Source organism: Melospiza melodia, chromosome 10 (genome assembly GCF_035770615.1).
Source record: "Melospiza melodia melodia isolate bMelMel2 chromosome 10, bMelMel2.pri, whole genome shotgun sequence".
Lineage (NCBI taxonomy): Eukaryota > Metazoa > Chordata > Aves > Passeriformes > Passerellidae > Melospiza > Melospiza melodia.
This window is the reverse complement of record NC_086203.1, coordinates 22428268-22445324: the sequence shown is the minus strand read 5'-3', so window position 1 is coordinate 22445324 and position 17057 is coordinate 22428268. Positions and strand designations below refer to the sequence as shown.

The 17057-nt window shown below is 57.9% G+C and overlaps 2 protein-coding genes across 4 annotated transcripts; one reads left to right on the top strand and one right to left on the bottom strand.

The window, feature by feature from the left end:
• The first annotated feature begins 1700 nt into the window (after positions 1-1700).
• On the top strand, positions 1701-3071 carry NDUFAF3 (NADH:ubiquinone oxidoreductase complex assembly factor 3). Its single transcript, XM_063164875.1, has 5 exons — positions 1701-1759; positions 1885-2077; positions 2163-2229; positions 2380-2480; positions 2594-3071. The coding sequence occupies exons 1-5, from the start codon at positions 1710-1712 to the stop codon at positions 2675-2677; spliced, it is 495 nt and encodes a 164-aa protein (XP_063020945.1). The 5' UTR covers positions 1701-1709; the 3' UTR covers positions 2678-3071.
• An 825-nt stretch (positions 3072-3896) lies between these two features.
• IMPDH2 (inosine monophosphate dehydrogenase 2) lies at positions 3897-16425 on the bottom strand. Of its 3 annotated transcripts, XM_063164870.1 has the most exons (15): positions 16291-16425; positions 16148-16196; positions 15951-16052; positions 15656-15730; positions 14988-15194; positions 11744-11831; positions 10996-11195; positions 9836-9926; positions 9109-9204; positions 7708-7779; positions 5431-5574; positions 5106-5250; positions 4877-5020; positions 4420-4503; positions 3897-4151 (listed from the first exon to the last, which is right to left on the bottom strand). In XM_063164870.1, exons 1-15 carry the CDS (start codon positions 16386-16388, stop codon positions 4130-4132), a joined length of 1617 nt encoding a protein of 538 aa, XP_063020940.1. In that variant the 5' UTR covers positions 16389-16425; the 3' UTR covers positions 3897-4129. The 3 variants fall into 3 exon arrangements, with proteins under 3 accessions (XP_063020940.1, XP_063020941.1, XP_063020944.1); XM_063164871.1 differs by lacking the exon at positions 7708-7779; XM_063164874.1 differs by lacking the exon at positions 14988-15194.
• Positions 16426-17057: the final 632 nt, after the last annotated feature.

The window sequence follows — 17057 nt, the reverse complement described above, 5'->3', positions numbered from 1 at the left end:
TGGGCAGGAAGTTTGGCAGTGTCACAGCCTGCACCACATCCACGCTGTGGCCCAGCAGCCGCGCTCCCCACACTCTCCCAGGAAGCCAGCTGCTATTTTTAGCTGTTGGGGGCACAAGAAACAGAAGCGCCCCCCAGCCCGGTGCAGGGGCTGAGCCACGAGGCTGGGCACGGGCGATCCCCCGTCCTGACACCCCCTTCTTCCAGCGTGGCCCAGGCGCTGCCCTGGCCCCGGCAGGGTTGCAGTGGGACACGCGGCTCTTGCCCAGCACGGGCAGGTGGGCAGGGGTGCGGCGAGGCGGTGGCGGGAGCGCGGGTAACGAAACCCCAGGGCAGCTGGGCACAGCGGGAACAGCTGCTTTTGGGATTCCGTTGCCCGCGCTGGCGCCGCGGAGGGATGGGCACGGGCACCACGGCCATGCCACCCCGAGCCTGGGGCAGTCGGTGGGCCAGGAGGGGAGAGGGCGACTTACCGGCGGGGAGCGGGGCGGAGGAGATGAGTGGGAGCCACCGCCGGGCCGTTGTGATCGGGGGTGCCGGCAAGAGACCGGGGTTGTGCTGCCGGCTCCCCCCGCGCCGCGGGCCGGGTGCCAAGGGGAGGGCGGCACGGCCGAGCCAAAAGGAAACGGCTCCGAACAAAGCCCCGGTGGGGCTGGAGCAACTGGTGCCAGCCCATCAGCCCCCGACGGGGCCCGGAAACACGAGCCGTCCCCGAGGGAGGGCACCTGCCCCGGCACCTGCGCCTAGAGGCGGCACGGCCCGGCCCGGCCCCGCCGCTGCCAGCGCCTCCGGCCCCCGCCCCGGCAAGGGGCATGGGGGGAACTCAAACCGCGTGGGGAACCCCACCGGCCCCGTGCGGAGCTCCCGCGGTGCTGCCCGGAGATCCCGGAGACCCTGCCCTGGCCGAGGCTGCCGGCTGTGGGAATTCCTGATGCCGCCGGCACGGCACGGTGGCGGGAAATGCTCCGCCGCACTGCCGGGGAGCTTCCCGGTGGCCCCCGCAATGTCAGGCCACGGCTGGCCCCGGGGGGTGACACAGGTAGGGACGTGGGTCCCCTGTCCCAGGGCACCTCTGAGCCCGCAGTGCCACCGGCCGCACCGAACGCGGCAAGAGGAGGGTGAGAGTGCAGCGGGAGGTGCCGGCGGCGGCTCCGGGCGTTCAGCCCCGACTGGCACCAGCCGCCCGCAGCGGGGCACACGGGGAACCGGGGCGCTGTGCCGAGCCCGGGGCAGCGCACACCGGCAGGGCCGGGCCGGGAGCGCAGCCGAGACCCGAGCCCGCTCCCTCCCGCCCGGGGAGCCGCTCGCTCCCCTCTCACCTCCGGCCCCGCAGCGTTCGGCACAGCAGCCCGGGCCGGTCCGCAGCCCCTCCTGGCGGCGGGGTCGGGGCGGCGGGGGCGGGGAGGCTCCAACGGGACACCCCGCACCCTTCTCCCGCCGTGCCGCTCCCGCCCCGCCACCGGCCGCTTTCGGTTTCGCTCCGGCGCCCACCTGGGCTCTGCAGGTCGGGGCGCGCCCGGGCCCGGAGGCAGCGGGTGTGTGAGTGTCGCCGCCCTCCCGTCCCTCAGGACCCCGGGCGGGGGGACCCCGAGGGCTCCCGGGAGCCCCGCTCCGATCCCGCTCCCCCGGTGGCGCTGTCCCGGCCCCGGCCGCCCGGGGGCGGTAGCGGCGGGGGCGGGGCCGCCCGGCGGTTCCGGCGGGGTCGCGGCCATGGCGGCGCTGCGGCGGCTCGTGCCGGCGGTGGGGCGGGCGGCGGGCAGGTACCGGCACCGGCAACCGGCACCGTCGCTGCCCTGCGACCGGGGGAGGTGCCTGTGGGATGCCGCAGGGTGTCCGGGAGGTGTCGGTGGGTCCCCCGTGTCCCAGCTGCTCACTCTCCCCGCAGAGCGCCGTACCGGGGTCACCGGCTCACTCCGGCGGACGATGAGATGTACCAGCGGACGCGGGTGATGGTGCTGGAGCCGGAGTCCCCCAACATCATGTTCATCGAGGGCTACAGCACCCGCGGCTTCACCATCAGCGGAGACCTGGTGGTGGGGCCCTGCGCCGTGCTGCCCCGCAGCATCCTCCAGTGGAACGTGAGTGCCGGGCGGCGGGGCCGGGGCTGCCGGGGCCACCGCGCGCCGGGGACAGCCACCCTCAACGGGCGCCGTGTCCCCGCAGGTTGGCTCCCACCGGGACATCTCGCTCGAGAGTCTGTCGCTGTTCCGGCTGCTGGAGCCCCAGATAGGTACGTGGGGCAGGAGGGGCGCGGGCTGCCCCCCTTGGGGCTCCTGTCGGGGTGGCTGCGCGGGAGCCCTTGGTGCCCGCAGGAAGGGCAGCTCTGGGCCGAGGCAGCTCCAATGCTGCCCTGCCCACCGTTGTCTTGCCCTGCTTGCAGAGATCCTGGTGCTGGGCACGGGGGACAGGGTGGAGCGGCTGCACCCTGCCATGATGAAGCAGATGCGGGAGCGCGGGATTGCCGTGGAGGTGCAGGACACGGTAAGGGCGAGCCCAGGCAGCACCCCATTGAAAGGGAGGGAGGGAGGGGGTCATGTGCCGTCTCCCTTCTTTCTGAGGGCCGGAGCTTCACTCACTCCCTTTTCTATTCACAGGCGAATGCATGTGCAACCTTCAACTTCCTGATGAATGAAAGGCGCGTGGTGGCTGCTGGGCTCATCCCCCCGCGGGGCACCTGAGCCGTGTCGGCACTGCCTGCCGTGCCCAGGGGCTGAGTGCTTCCTCCCCTGCCCGCCTGAAGCCCCCGAGGGTCACTGCTCCATGGTGAACTGTGGAGCTGTCAGCTCAGTGATGGCTCTGCCACAGGAGAGATGTAAAATACATGGGCTTAGCTCCTCCCTGCAGTCTCTGGCTTCTTGGCCTCCCTGCCCAGGCTGGGCTGGAGACTGTGGGGCACAGCACAAGGCTTTGCTGGTGCCACTGCTCCCACAGCCCTGCCAAGGTCATGCTCCACACCTTGGCAGCAAGAAGCCTCACCTGAGGGAGGGTGGAGGCTGGTGGGGTGAGCTGTACATCCCCAGGCACATCTGGAGCTCCACAAGGAAAATATATGTAAATGGAAAGTACAAGAAATTGTGTGGTGGTTAATGCACAGTGCATTGAGGCTGTAACAAATTGAGGGGGCATGAGCTCACCTTGGGCACTGGGCAGCATGTGTGCTGGTGGGAGGCCATGTGCCAGCAGCTGAGAACAGCCAGCACAAGCAACTTGTGTGTCCCAGCTGGTGCTGCATCCCCTTTCATTGAAGGCTCAAGCTCCAGCAGGGGACTTGGAAAGGGTCCCTGTCCTGAACTGGATGGTTCATAGTTGGGTATGTCACCTCTGGGGAAGAGAGTACATGTACCTTGTGTACATGGAAGCCTCATGACCTGAACTCTGCCACCTTGGCAGGCAAAGGCAGGGGATGCAGCTGCAAGGTTTGGGTGGCTTTGCTTAGCAAGTGTCTCACAGGTAAACCTGCCAGGCCAGGGAAGGTTGCCCTGCTCAGGCCTGCAGAAATGCAGATCAGCTCCTTTATAAACTTGTGCCCCTCAGTGCATTGCCCACCTTCCAGCAAACAACTGCTCTGCTGGAGCCTGGGCAGATACTCCACAGTGAACAGCCCAAGGGGGTGCAGCCTGGGTTTGGCAGCTGCCAGCAGGAGATAATGGCAATGTAGAATTGTTTGCTTTCTTACCCAGCAGTCCAGCCCTTGTCTTCTGCTCTCAGGAAGGATTTGTAAAGAAGCCACACTGTGTTACCCACTCAGCTCTGTCTCAGGGCTCTCCCCTCCCTGTCACCCTTCACATGCACACAGTCCTTTCTGGGGTTATCAGCTGCCTCTGACAGTGTGGGAAGCAAGGGACAGAGCCAAGGATGGAGAGCAAGGGAGGTGAAGAAGGAAGAGGGGCTCTGGGCTGATACCAACTGCACATATTTTAATATTTTTATTGTAAAACATGGCCAACACGTGCAAGGCTCCAGCCCAGGCTCACGGCTCCGGGGTGGAAGGCGGGCCCCGCGGGTGGTCAGGAAGCAGCCAAGGGACAGCAGGAGCTCCAGGCAGCCCAGAATAATGGCACTTCTGCAGCAAGAGCAGCTCCCACGCAGAGCAGCGCAGGGCTGGTGGCACAGGGACAGACACAGATCTCTCAGAAGAGGCGTTTCTCATACCTGTGAGGGAAGCAGCACCAGGGAGCCCCTTTACTGACTCACCTCACTCAGGTCAGGGACAAAGGTGCAGTATGGGACAGATCCTGCCAGCCCAGGGAGGGGAACAGCCTCAGCACCCTGACAGGCCAGGGCTTGGCCCGGCTGTGGTGCCACGGCAAGCCCGTGAATGGCACACCAAGCCAAGGGCATGGCAGCTGAGGTACAGGATGGCTGTTCCTCACCCCCAACACCCCCCCGGGGTGCCAAGGCTCCTGCCAGAAGCACTTACGAGTGGAGGCCGTGCACCCCTCCTTCAACCTGGGCAGACGTTGTCCTCTTCTCAAACTTCAGCTCTCCCGAGTACATCATGGCTCTGAGGGGGAAGCACACCTGTCACAAGCCAGGCAGAGTCCAGGGAGGACAGTGCTCTGGCACATGCTGAGCTGGAACATCTGGAATGAGGATCACTGGTTCCTCCAGCTGTGGCCAGAACGGTCTTTGCTGTGCTCCCAAAAGCACACTAGGTAATGTAATCCCAACATTTTGAGCCCAGCCAGCTGAATATGCCACAACAGACCATACTCCTGTGTCCCTGGGGCTGGCAGATCATTATGCACTGCCCACTGGAGATGAGGGAAGAGAGCTACAGATTATCTAGAACACACCACGGCTTGAGTACAGCTTCACAGGGACTCAGGCAGCAGCACCATGACCTAACCAGAACACAGGCACGAGGAAGCACTCACCGGACTTGGGTCAGGCTCTTGGCACCGATATCCTGGCAGGAATGCTGGATCCCAGCAATAAGGTATGGAATGAATTTATGGATAGAGCCTTTGTCTTGCACTGCACCGGAGACCCCCTGGGCCACTTTAATTTTGTCTGTCTCACTGCATGAAAGCACAAATCAAGGGTATTTGTGAAGCACAGAAACCCTAAAAGCTTGATCTGCTGCCCCAAAGCACCGTCTCTGACCTGAAATACCGATTCTGGCTGCCCAAGTTCTTGTCCATGGCATCTAGGGAGCCCATGCCGCGGTATTTCTTCAGCCTGATGCCATCCGAGAAGAAGTACTCGCCTGGAGCCTCCGTGGTGGCAGCCAGGAGAGAGCCCATCATCACTGGCACAAGATATCACCAGGAACAGCACATCAGCGGCAGTGGCTGCAAAACCCCTCAGGGTTCCTGGGCACAGCACTGGCTGCAGCCCCGTGCCCACAGCCACCTGCAGGTAAAGCCGTCGTGCCCAGCGTGGTGCCATATGGAAACACCTCCTGGGAGATTGCCCACAGTGTGCTCACCTGTGGAGGCCCCCAGTGCCAGGGCCTTGGCGATGTGCCCGACCGTCTGGATGCCGCCGTCGGCGATGACGGGGACGCCGAACCTGCGCGCGTACTCGGACACCTTGTACACCGCCGTGGCCTGGGGACGGCCGCACGCCAGCACTGCGGGACAGACACACAGCTCAGCTCGGCCCGCAGCGCGGCCCCGTCCCAGCAGGCTCGCTCAGGCTCCCTGCACACGCATGCTCCAGCACTCAGAACGCACAAATCCCCGGGCTCCTTCCCCAGGCCGAGTCCAAGAGAAGCAGGTGCCCGGGAGGTGCCTGCTGAGACGTCCTCACAGCCCTTGGCTCCAAAAAGCTGGGAGTGACCTCGGGACTGGGGGCTTTGGTTGGATGCCTGGGATCAGACAAGACTCGTGGCTCAATCCTTGTGCACAGCAGACGTGGGGAGCTTGGGAAGGAAATAAAGCAAACTCCAAAAGCCCCTCTCCAAAGCATCCCAGGCATGTAGCCATGTCCCACTGCTGGCTCTCTCCTGCAGCTGCCAGACCCCTTGTCCATGTACCCAGCATCTGTAAGATGTGCCTCTTGAATGGAAAGGCAGTTGGCTGGGAGAGAGCTCATATGCCTGTATATGCTATAGATATAAATATATCTACGCATACAGGTCTGCATATACACACAAACACACATGCAGCAGTGGATAAGGAAAGAGGCAGAATGGTTTGGTAATAATTTATCTTCCTGCCCTGCAATGTAGCAAGGGTTCCATCAAGTTTAGCTGCCCCATGAGGAGAGAGTTATTAGCTTTGGATTTACTTGTTCTTCCCAGTCAGTAGCAGTTAAGCTTCCCGTTATGTGAGGAAAACCAGCACAAGGCATGTCTTGTAACATGTTTGTCAGCCACAGGCATGCAAGAACACTGAGATAAGCTTCTCTCAGGGAGACGTCCCTTCCCCACCATCAACTGGAAGCCTTTTCTTCAGTCATGGTTAGTCCCATAAACTGGGAAAGATTAATGCCATTCAGTATTAGTACTCTGGAGTGTGAAATCCAGGTGTGGTTCAGCCTGCACGGCGGCAGTGCTGGCAGCATGTCCCTGGCAGAGGCCTGCAGGGGCCAGGAGGATACAGTTTCTCTACTCCCAGCACTCAGCAGCAGCTGCTGAGGGAGGGCAGCCAGACTGCAGGCTGAGATTGTGACAGAACTAAATTTAATCAGACCCCAGTGTTCAGCTCAGGCTCAGCCAGCCAGGGAGAGACTGCCAGCTTCATCATCAATGCCCTTAAAGAGATGGTCTTGCAGTTCTGCACTGCTGAAGGCCACAGTGCAGCTGCAAAATGCTGCTGTGGAAGAGCTCTGTGGAGAGAAACACCCATTTCTGAAGGGTTTTGAGTCCAGGGTCTATGGGAGTGTGCCACAGACAGTGCAGGGCCTGCAGAAACCTCTCAAGCACAGAGACCAGCCCTTTTAAGGCACAGCTGGGCTCAGGGCCCCTGGGAGCATCGTGAGTGTCCCAGTGCCCAGTGCCACAGCCCCGCAGCGCAGGCGTCCCAAGCGGGGTTCTGAGCACACACACACATCACACGGTCAGGAAGGGTTTGTCCCTTTCAGTGCATTGGCAAAGGGTGGCCCTACAAAATCATCTGCTGGAGAAAACCTGCCAGGATCTGCAAGAGTAAACCTCTCCCTTTGGGGTGTGTCAGAACTAGGGGCAAGGACAAAGCCTAAGGCTTCCCTTGCAGGGGCTGCTTGGTCAGAGCATCAGAGCAGAGAACACTGCACCCTGGGCTGGGCAGGCAGAAGCTCCTTCTCTCCACAGGATTTGGTGGGGAGAAGATGGAACACAGCTGCCAAGGTGGCCAGGTGCAGTGAAGTCCCTCTGTAACTCAGGGAAGCCAGCCCCATGGGAAGGGAGCACAACTTGCCCAGAATTAGAGCTACATTTTGAGCACGATCAAGAACTGCTCAGGGATCACCTCCCAGTACTGGATCAGCAGGAGCATGACTGGCTAGGGATCCAAAAGGTGCAATCAGGCTCCTAACTGGAATTTGGAGTGGAGAGAGGACAGGCCTGAGTTCCCTCAGCTTGGACAGTTCAGATTCTGCTTTATGAAATCAGAGAGGCTTCTCAGATTTAATTTTAGATTCAAAACCAGTATCCAAAGCCACAAAACCCCAAGTGCATCTACAGCTAAATTATTCTCAAACAAGCAGTAGGGCCATGTGCAGCCAAATCAGGGTCCTGCTTCAAGACACATAATTAGGGTTGGGAACAGGGCAAGTGACTTACTATAGGTGCCCGTGACAGTAGAAGGGCATTTGGGGCTGTGGGACTTTAGGTCTGGAGGGATCTTTGGAGCAGCTAAACAAAAACAAACACACACATTTTAGAGACAGAAGAACAGCAGCAGAACAAAGGACCCCAGAAATGACCTGCTACTGGGCAGAGCATATGGTGGGACAGAGCTGACTTTGAGACCCTTCCTAGCCTGAGCCAAGCCAGAGGCCAGATCCAAGGCAGCCAGGCCTGGCTGTGCACAGCGCATGCTCGCCCTACCCCAGCAGCCACCAGAGGTGACCCCGACCCCAAAAAGCCAGAGCTCTTTCCCTTAACAGCAACAAAAACCTGGGAAGCTGCAGGCAAGAGTTCTGCAACCACATCTCCTGTGAAGTGCCACATTCTGCCTCTGGTCTACACCTTCACCAAACACAGCACCCAGCCCCATTCCCAGGGCAGCTGGAGGAAGCCCAGGGACATTCACCACTGTGCAGATCAGAGCATGCCTTTGCCTCACAGCCAGGGCAGGACATGTGTGCCCTGGCTCTGCTCTGGCTATGGAAGTGTCAGCCCAAGGATACTCCTCCCTCCTCAGAAAGCTGACCTGAGACACTGCCCTGACTGGAACCCCTGCAGCCAGGCAAAGCAGGAACACAGGACAGGTCCAGGGCTGCTCACAGGCTCCATGCTGGAAAGGGCAGAGCCAATGCAGCTCCTACAGCCAAGCAGCTGCTCATTTACTGCCTCCTGTGGCACAGACCAAGGACCAAAGCAGTGAGGGGCTGTGCTGGTGGACTGCAGCACCTTGCTGCACCACCACTCTGCACCCCACCTGAGGCTCAACACACAAGGACTGAGTCTGTCATCAAGACAGACTTTCTTCAGGCCCTGGGGGATGCCTCTCTTGCCTCTTAGCTAAGGGTGGCACAGCCTCTGCCCCACACAAGCTCTGTCTAGCTGCACAGACAAAAGCAAGAAATCCCATTTTGGCCTGGAAACTGCAAAGGCATCGAGCCCAGATCAATAGTCAAGCATCACACACACTGCTGCCAGAGGCAAGGGAGCACAGACAGCCCAGTGTGCTTCACCCATCAGCACTGGGGATCCAGTAAGCCCCTCTCCCTGCAGAGCTGCCTGCCAGCCCCATTCCACACCGAGCCAACAGCTCCCCTCAGGCAAAGCCACCATCTGCCACACCGGCTCTACTCAGTCTCGGTCAGTCCTGGGAAATGCCTTTGCTGCTGCTGCCACCCCAAGGGTTGGAAGTCCTGGACAAAAGGGGTGAAAGACGTCTTCCTGATGGACCCTGCCCTCAAAACAGGAGAATTCCATCCCAGCCATGCTGCTTTTCAGCAGGGCATTTCTACTAAACACGTGTCTTCAGCCTATTTAGGAGTAGCTGATCTCTCTCACCTTCCTGTGTGATGCAGATGGAGCCACTGCCCATCCCGACCCTCAGGGCATCAACCCCGGCGTCAATCAGGTTCTTGGCCTGAGCCGCAGTCACCACTGTGGGGAGCAAAAATCGGTTTGAAAGCAGACAAGCACATTTGCAAACAACACTTCTTCCCCATGGCTGCAAACATCCCCCACCCTGGCTAACAGCCTGTGGCAGAGCCAGGCCTGTCAGGGAGGGGCAGTGAGTTTCTGCTCCAGCTGCCACAGTGGGTGAGGTGACACTGCCCCTTCAGGCTATTCTGCAACTTCTACCCAAAGGCTGAGGCAGCACAAGTCATGGCACGGTCCCAAACACTCTCCGGGCCACACGAGGTAGGGAGGGCAGAGTACAGGGTAACAGCATCAAGTAAAGACAAGGACCACTGGGCTCTGCTGTAGAGAGGCAGGGAAAATTGCCACTAGATTTCCACATCAAGCAGTATGTGTGTAAAATAAACTAATGCATAATGTGCCATGGAGGACTGCAACATGCTGTGCTGCAGAACAAAGGTTTTAAGTATCTGCAGCAGTAAGGTACTGCCCTGTGTCTGCAGTGGCCTTGCTCCATCCCACAAGTCAGAGGAAACCATTTTAAGCCCACAGAAATTTACCAAGATGATCATTTCATTCACATCCCTGCAGCTCCCTCTGTGTCTAAGAAACAAATGTCCTTTAAAGACAAGAGTCCTCAACACATGCCTACCGTTTCCTCCAATAACTTGTAGGTTGGGATATTTCTCCTTAATATATTTAATCATATTGATCTGGAAGATGGAATTCCCCTGAGAGGAATCCTGCAACAGAAAGAAAATCAGTTTCAACCAGAATTTCTGCAGATTACAAATGCAGCTTCAGTAAAGTTTCAGATTTTCACTCTGCTTGCTGGGGTCTCTGCTAAGCTGAGTAATGGGCAAAATGACTCCCCAAATTGGGCATGGAATTCCAGCAGAAGCTGCTGCCAAGATGGGAATGCATTTCCCTGCACAAGGAAAGTACATTGTAAAGATTTCAGTATTGTAAAGACTTCAGTAATATCCTTCAGGTTTAATCCTGTAGCTTCTACAGAAGGGAACAAGCAGAACATCTGGCTGTGGATAAGAACCATCTGGCTCTATCAGCAGGACACTGTCAGCCCTGTCTCAAACTACAGGTGAAATTGAGAATGTTCCTTGTGAAACCCAGCAGGGCAGGTGGGGGGATGCACCTCCTTACTGTGCAGCAGAGCAGCTCAAATACCAGATGTGGAGCACTGAGCCCTCAGTCCCTGTCAATCTCTGTGACCCAGTCAAATGATGTCTGTTAAACATTTCCCACTGCACAGCCATGCCCTCAGAGCACAGCACACTCACAGTATCACAGTCGATGAGAAAACCATGTGCAAATACAGGCAGTGACAACTGTGCCTGAAAGTTTACAGGCCAGAAAGGGAGACCAGCAGAGCAGCTCTGGGCTCACTGATCACTCCTGGACATCAGTAAGAGAGTAACACAGTAACAAACACCAAAGGGACGAAGGGAAACTGATAAGCTGAATATTCAAAACTAGTCAGGAACATCAGAGAGGCTGGTGGCAGAGTGCAAGAGGTATTTGTAGAAGATTCTGTATTAACTGACAATGTTTCTCTTCACAGCCTTCAGGGCTTCAATGCACCCTAGGAACTCCTTCAGGTCACATAAATCTCCAGGGAAGAAGAATCCCTCCAATCTGAGGATTCTAACCTGAACAAGACTGAGAGGTCAACAAATTGCCATATTCTAACACAGAAAGGCCTGTGACAAAGACAGTGACATTCATGCAGCCTGGGGACTCAAGCCCCAGTGTCCCAGGCTGACACAATGCCCAGGGGTGCCCAGGGGTGCTCACCAGCACGACGGCGTCCACGCCAGCCTGCACCAGCAGGTCCAGCCGGTACTTGTCATCCTCGTGGGTCCCGATAGCGGCACCGCACAGCAGCTGCTTCTTGGCATCCTTGGAAGCCAGAGGGTAATCCCTGTTCTTCTTGAGATCAGTGCGGGCAATGATGGCCACCAGCTCGTCATCTTCATTAACAATTGGCAGCTTGCCTGGAAACACACAGAGAGAACATCACTGCAGATTTCTGCAGGACACAGGCATTAGCTGAGAGCACTGCAGCAGCGGACAGGCAAAAACTGTTACAAGATGGAGACTCAGGTGTGTTACCAAATCTTGCTTGGCCATGGATGCCAGCAGCTCTGGCTTGAGAAACAGAGAAAGGAGTTTATAGGACTGGAGAAGGACTCAGTATTTTTACATCAACCATAGAAAATGTGTGCATTTTTTAATAACTAGACGCACAACACCCTATTAAAAATCAAACTACTAAACCCTAAGAGGGATGAACTGAGCACTGAAATGCAAAGACCAGGCCAGAAAATCAAAGACGTGGCAGGACAGCTGAACACTGGTCTGCCAAGAATCCCTCAACTCCAAACACATTTGAGATGAAGGCAGGTGAACTCTGTACCCCTCCGAGGGCTGTGGGCACTGTGTTCACCGCTGTCTCCCATGTTTCACCCACACAGAGACTGTGTGCCCACATTCACCCAGCACTTCCACAGCTCTCCCTTGTGCCACAGACAGCCACAGGTACCTTTTTTACTCCTTTGCAGAATTTCATTTGCTTCCTTCAACATTACGCCAGCTGGGGCCACAACAAGATCTTCCCGCTTTGTCATAATCTAGTGGGTGGGAGAAGATAAAAAGTCACAAGAACTCCTTCACACTGATCTGAAAATACCAAACCCCCCTGCCCACGTGAAACACTCTGCAGTGGCCGTGCAGGAGTGCTCCACGAAGAGCCCACAGCACAGCAACACGCCTCCAGGAATAACAGGAAAAGCCTTCAGTGTGCTGTCCCCATGCAGGCTCTGGCATCAAGCCCCAAGCCCATCAGTGCACTGGAAACAAGAGATGGCAGAAGGCCTCAGGAACACAAGTGAAAGCACCTGGAAACCAGGGACAACTCTCAGATGACCCTTGTTTGGAATATCACCCTGACAGCTCTCCCTTTCATTGGAGCACATGCAAATAAGGGCTGGAGACAGCTTGGGAGTCCCATGCTGTGCTGGCAGAAACAGTGCTGCCCTCAATCTTGTGTTCAGGCAGCATCTCCCATGCACAGGCCCTGGAAGGGCTCTGCCCAGAATAACCCACTGCTACTGGTGGTAAGGACAGTGGGGCAAAGGAGGTGAATCAATCCAAATATGCTCAGCCACACTCACTCTGACAAACGAGCACCACAACACGGTGGAAAGCAAAGGGCAGTGCTGGACAGTGGGGAACATCTGACCTGCTGTGGGGGCTTTCATCACAACAGTGCTCTCCCACTGGGAGGGCAGCTGAGAGAGATAATGAAATCTCCATCCTTGGAGATTTAGACACAGCCCCACAAAACCTCCTCCATCACAACGTGCCTTGAGCAGGTGGCTTGACAAGGGACCTCCAAGTCCCTTTCCAACCACAGCATTCTGTGATCATGAAGTCCCCATGAAAGGTTATTTGAGAAGGCTGGGCAAAGCTAAAAGGGAGCATTCTCTAACTCTTCAGGAAGGTAGGTCAGTTGCATACAAAGAAGGAACATTTCACTTATTTATACCATAAAAACAGACATTTTGCATTGGAAAGAGGCTGACCATGCCTCCATCTACCGAAAATGCTGTGACAGAACCCACACCTCAAGAGAAGCCTGAGGCATCACAGACATATCACAGAACCACTAGGTTAGAAGAGACCTTCAAGATAATCGAGTCCAACCCATGCCCTAATACCTCAAATAAACCATGGCATTGAGTGCCACATCCAGCCTTTTTTAAAACACCTCCAGAGATGGTGACTCCACCACCTCCCTAGGCAGACCATTCCAGTGCTTTATCACTCTTTCTGTAAAAAACTTTCCTAATATCCAACCTGTATTTTTCCCTTGCACAGCTTAAGACTGTGTCCTCTGGTTCTGTCAGTTGCTGCCTAGAGAAAGGGACCAACCCCACCTGACTACAACCACCTTTCAGGGAGTTGTAGAGACTGATAAGGTCATATCTGAGTCTCCTTTTCTCCAGGCTGAGCACCCCCAGCTCCCTCAGTGGTTCCTCAGGGTTTGTGTTCCCAGCCCCTCACCAGCCTCGTTGCCTCCTCTGGACACGCTCAAGTGTCTCAAGGTCCTTCCCAAACTTTGGGGCCAGAACTGGACACAGCACTCAGGGTGTGGCCTCACCAGTGCCCAGTGCAGGGGCAGAATGACCTCCCTGCTCCTGCTGGCCACACCATTCCTGATCCAGGCCAGGAGCCATTGGCCTCCTTGGCCACCTGGACACACTGCTGGCTCGTGTTCAGCCGGCTGTCACCAGCACCCCCAGGGCCCTTTCTGCCTGGGCACTGCCCAGCCACACCATCCCCAGCCTGTAACACTGCAGGGGGTTATTGTGGCCAAATGCAGGACTGGGCACTTGGACTTATTAAACTCCATCCTATTGGACTCTGCCCATCCATACAACTGTTCCAGGTCTCCCTGCAGAGCCCTCCTGCCCTGAGGGACACCCCTGGTGCCTGGCTGCCAGCTGGATGCAGCATCAGTCACCACCACTCTCCGGCCTGGCCATCCAGCCAGTTCTGAGCCCAGCACAGAGTGCTCCTGTCCCAGCCCTGGGCTGCAGCTTTGCCAGGAGTGTGCTGTGGGAGACAGTGCCAAAGGCCTTGCTGGAGTCCAGGCACACAACAACCACAGCTATTCCTGCATCCACCAGGAGGGTCACCTGGTCATGGAAGGAGATCAGGTTGGTCAAACATGACCTACCCCTCCTAAACCCCTGCTGGCTGGCTCTGACACCTTGGCCATCCTGTAAGTGCTGTGTGATGACACTCAGTATGAACTGCTCCATTACCTTACTGGGTACTGAGGTCAGGCTAACTGGTCTGTAATTACCAGGATCCTCCTTCCCACCCTTGTTGTGAATGGGTGTCACATTGGCCAGCTTCCAGCCATCTGGAACAAGCACCACACACTGACAGCAGAAAGTTTCCTGCTCTGCAGTGCTGAATGACCCAAAGAAAGTATGAGGAAAGATCCTTATCTGGCTCCTCTGATGGGCAGCATTGCTTCAAAGGGCCACATGCACTTTTATAACCTGCTCCTAGTTTAAGGCTCTTGTATCATTATCTTGTATTTATAGCTGATTTCAAACCAAACAGGGATCGGAATGTGACACCACGTTTGGTCAGCAAGAGCTAAAAATATTTGTGAGCCAGGAGGAAAGCATGGCCAAGAGGCACTGGTGGTGTAACCTGACAGCACCGCAGATGTCCAGTTACAGCTTGTGTAACTGGAATCACAGAACGTTCTCCTGCACAGGGGAGTCTGGCAGCAAAGCATTATGAAGTCCAGACTGCAAGTTCAGGGGTTATTTGAAAGAACAAGTAATCCAGATGATGCACAGAGGGAAAGGCAGCCCAGAAAAGGAAGCTCAGCACTTGGAGAGTTTGCTGGGCAGAGCACAGCTGCTACAAAGCTGGCAGTGCCAGCATGTGGGACTACAGCAACAGCCACAAACACCAGCAATTAATTAGTGAAGCAGGGCTGAGGTTCCACAGCACTGAAAGATAATCCTCACGATTCACACAAACTGCATGGTCTGCACTGCAGGAGTCGCTCAGAGAGTGCAAACGAGCAAGACACTCTCCCCTGGAAATGCACTCACAGACAGATCTGCTGAGCTAAGCTGGAGCTGCTCCCTCCCACTGGCAGAACACCCTCACAGCCACACACTCACCCTTATCCTTATCACAGGCCACACGGCTTCCTAACATAGTGTTCACAGCCCTCAGGTGTGAACACTTCTCACCTCACCGAGGGGCAGGTCATGCTCTGACTCTTTCAGGAAATCAATATCTCTGGACGAGATGATCCCAACCAGCTTGCCCCCCATCTTCCCATTGTCCGTGATGGGAATCCCACAAAATCCATGACGAGCTTTTGCTTCAAACACATCTCGCACTCGGTCATTGGGGCTCAGCACCACGGGGTCTGTGATGAATCCTTGCTCGTATTTCTGAAAGGAAGCAGATCCAGCAGCCAGGCTGAGTGGCACTGCCAGGCCAGACAGGAGCGAGGCACGTGCTTGCAGGTTACTGCAGCCACTCACATGGGTCTGCCATCACCCAGCCTAGCCACATGCTCACCAACAGGACGACTCTCAAACCAGCAACAAGGCTCACCCAAATAATGTTAACATGGAAGAGCTTCCAGGCTAACCTCCTCCCTGAAATGATGGGGAATATTCCCACACCAGGAGGACTCAAGTCCCAGGCTGACCACAGACAGTGTCTGGCACACAACAAGAGGGCTGTGCCTGCAAACCCTGGCAGCACTACAGCTCTGAAACACGAAGATCGGGCACACGTCAGCAATCTCCTCACAATCTCCAGCTCATTCAGCGAGGCCAGACCCGCTCCCACCTCCACAGAGCGCCCTGTGCCAGCACGGTTTGGTGCTGTCGTTACAAGCACTCACCTTCACCTTCCGCACCTCGTTGGCCTGGAACTCCGGGGTGCAGTTGTGGTGGATGAACCCGATTCCTCCGGTCAGCTGGGGACACAAAAGCGGCTGTGAGTCACCGCAGCCCCTGCCCGCGCTGCACCGGCCGGCTGCGGCAGCGGGGCCGGCACGGATGGAGCTCCGGGCCCGGCCTCGCCCCGAGGCGCTGCGGGACCCGGGGCAGCCACGCGAGCGCCTCAGGCAGCGTTTCCTGCCCCGCCAGCCCGGTGAGGGCGGCACAGGGGACCCGCCCTCACGGGGCCGCACTCACCGCCATGGCGATGGCCATGCTGGCCTCGGTGACCGTGTCCATGGGCGAGGAGACCAGCGGCGTCTTCAGGGTGATTCTCTTGGTCAGCGCCGAGGTCAGGTCCTGGCGGGGAGGCAGGCGGCGGCGGCGGGTGAGCGGCGGCACCGGCGCAACCCCCGGCCCGGCCCCCGGCCCGCTCCCCCGCCCCGGCCACTCACCACCTGGTCGGCCGTGAAGTCGATGTACCCCGGGAGGATGAGGAAATCGCTGCGGGGGAACGAGGGGAGACGCGTCAGCGACTGCGGCGGCCCCGCGCCCCAGGTCCCGGTCCCGGTCCCACCCCCGTGCCGGCCGCACTCACTTGTAGGTGAGGCCATCGCCGCAGCTGAAGAGCTGCTGAGCCGTCAGCCCGTCGTCGGGCACGTAGCCGGTGCCGCCGCTGATCAGGTAGTCCGCCATGGCCCCGCCGCGTGCCCGCCCCGCCACACCGAGCGCACGCGCGCCCCAACGGCCGCCGGGAGGGACCCGCTGTGCCCGCCCCGCCACGGCGTGGACCGAGCGCCTCCGGTAGGGGCCAGAGCCGACAGCGCCCCCTGGCGCCGCGGAGGGCCCCGGAGCGGAGCAGCACAGCCGCGGCTCCCGGCCTGCGCTGCGCCGGGCGGCAGCGGGCACACACCGGGCACACACCGGGCACGGCTGTGGCTCTCAGCACCCCCTGAGCAGCTTCTCGGCAACGAGCCCGTACGTCTTCAGCCCGGTGACATCGCGTCATCGCGGCTGTCCTGTAGTCAGGCTGAGCAGCCGGGTCCATGTACCATGCAGGAGGCAACAGGAGAGAGCTGAACTCCAGTGCAGCCCAGTAGGCCCTGCGTGCCAGGCTCCGCCTTGGCTGGCACCAGCTTGTGGCACCAGTACAGTGCGATACCTGCTGTAAGACCACCTTAAAAAGCCCAGCTACAGATGACATGGTGACATGCACAGACTGCGGGTTGGGAGCTGATTCCAGCTACTCCTGCAGCTTGAGAAGACAAGAATAGGCTTGTTGGGTCGCTGGTGAATGCAGAGCTGGGACAAGCCAGCAGAATCCAAAGCAATTTTGTAAGTCAAAGGGAGCTGCACAAAAGATTA

Coding starts and splice junctions, on each gene's coding strand:
- NDUFAF3 (XM_063164875.1), top strand. CDS start 1,710: ATGGCGGCGCTGCGGCGGCTCGTGCCGGCGGTGGGGCGGGCGGCGGGC. Junction 1,760..1,884: donor GTGGGGCGGGCGGCGGGCAG/GTACCGGCACCG, acceptor CTCTCCCCGCAG/AGCGCCGTACCGGGGTCACC. Junction 2,481..2,593: donor CCGTGGAGGTGCAGGACACG/GTAAGGGCGAGC, acceptor TTCTATTCACAG/GCGAATGCATGTGCAACCTT.
- IMPDH2 (XM_063164870.1), bottom strand. CDS start 16,388: ATGGCGGACTACCTGATCAGCGGCGGCACCGGCTACGTGCCCGACGAC. Junction 16,197..16,290: donor GGCGATGGCCTCACCTACAA/GTGAGTGCGGCC, acceptor GTTCCCCCGCAG/CGATTTCCTCATCCTCCCGG. Junction 15,195..15,655: donor ACGAGGTGCGGAAGGTGAAG/GTGAGTGCTTGT, acceptor GCTTCCTTTCAG/AAATACGAGCAAGGATTCAT.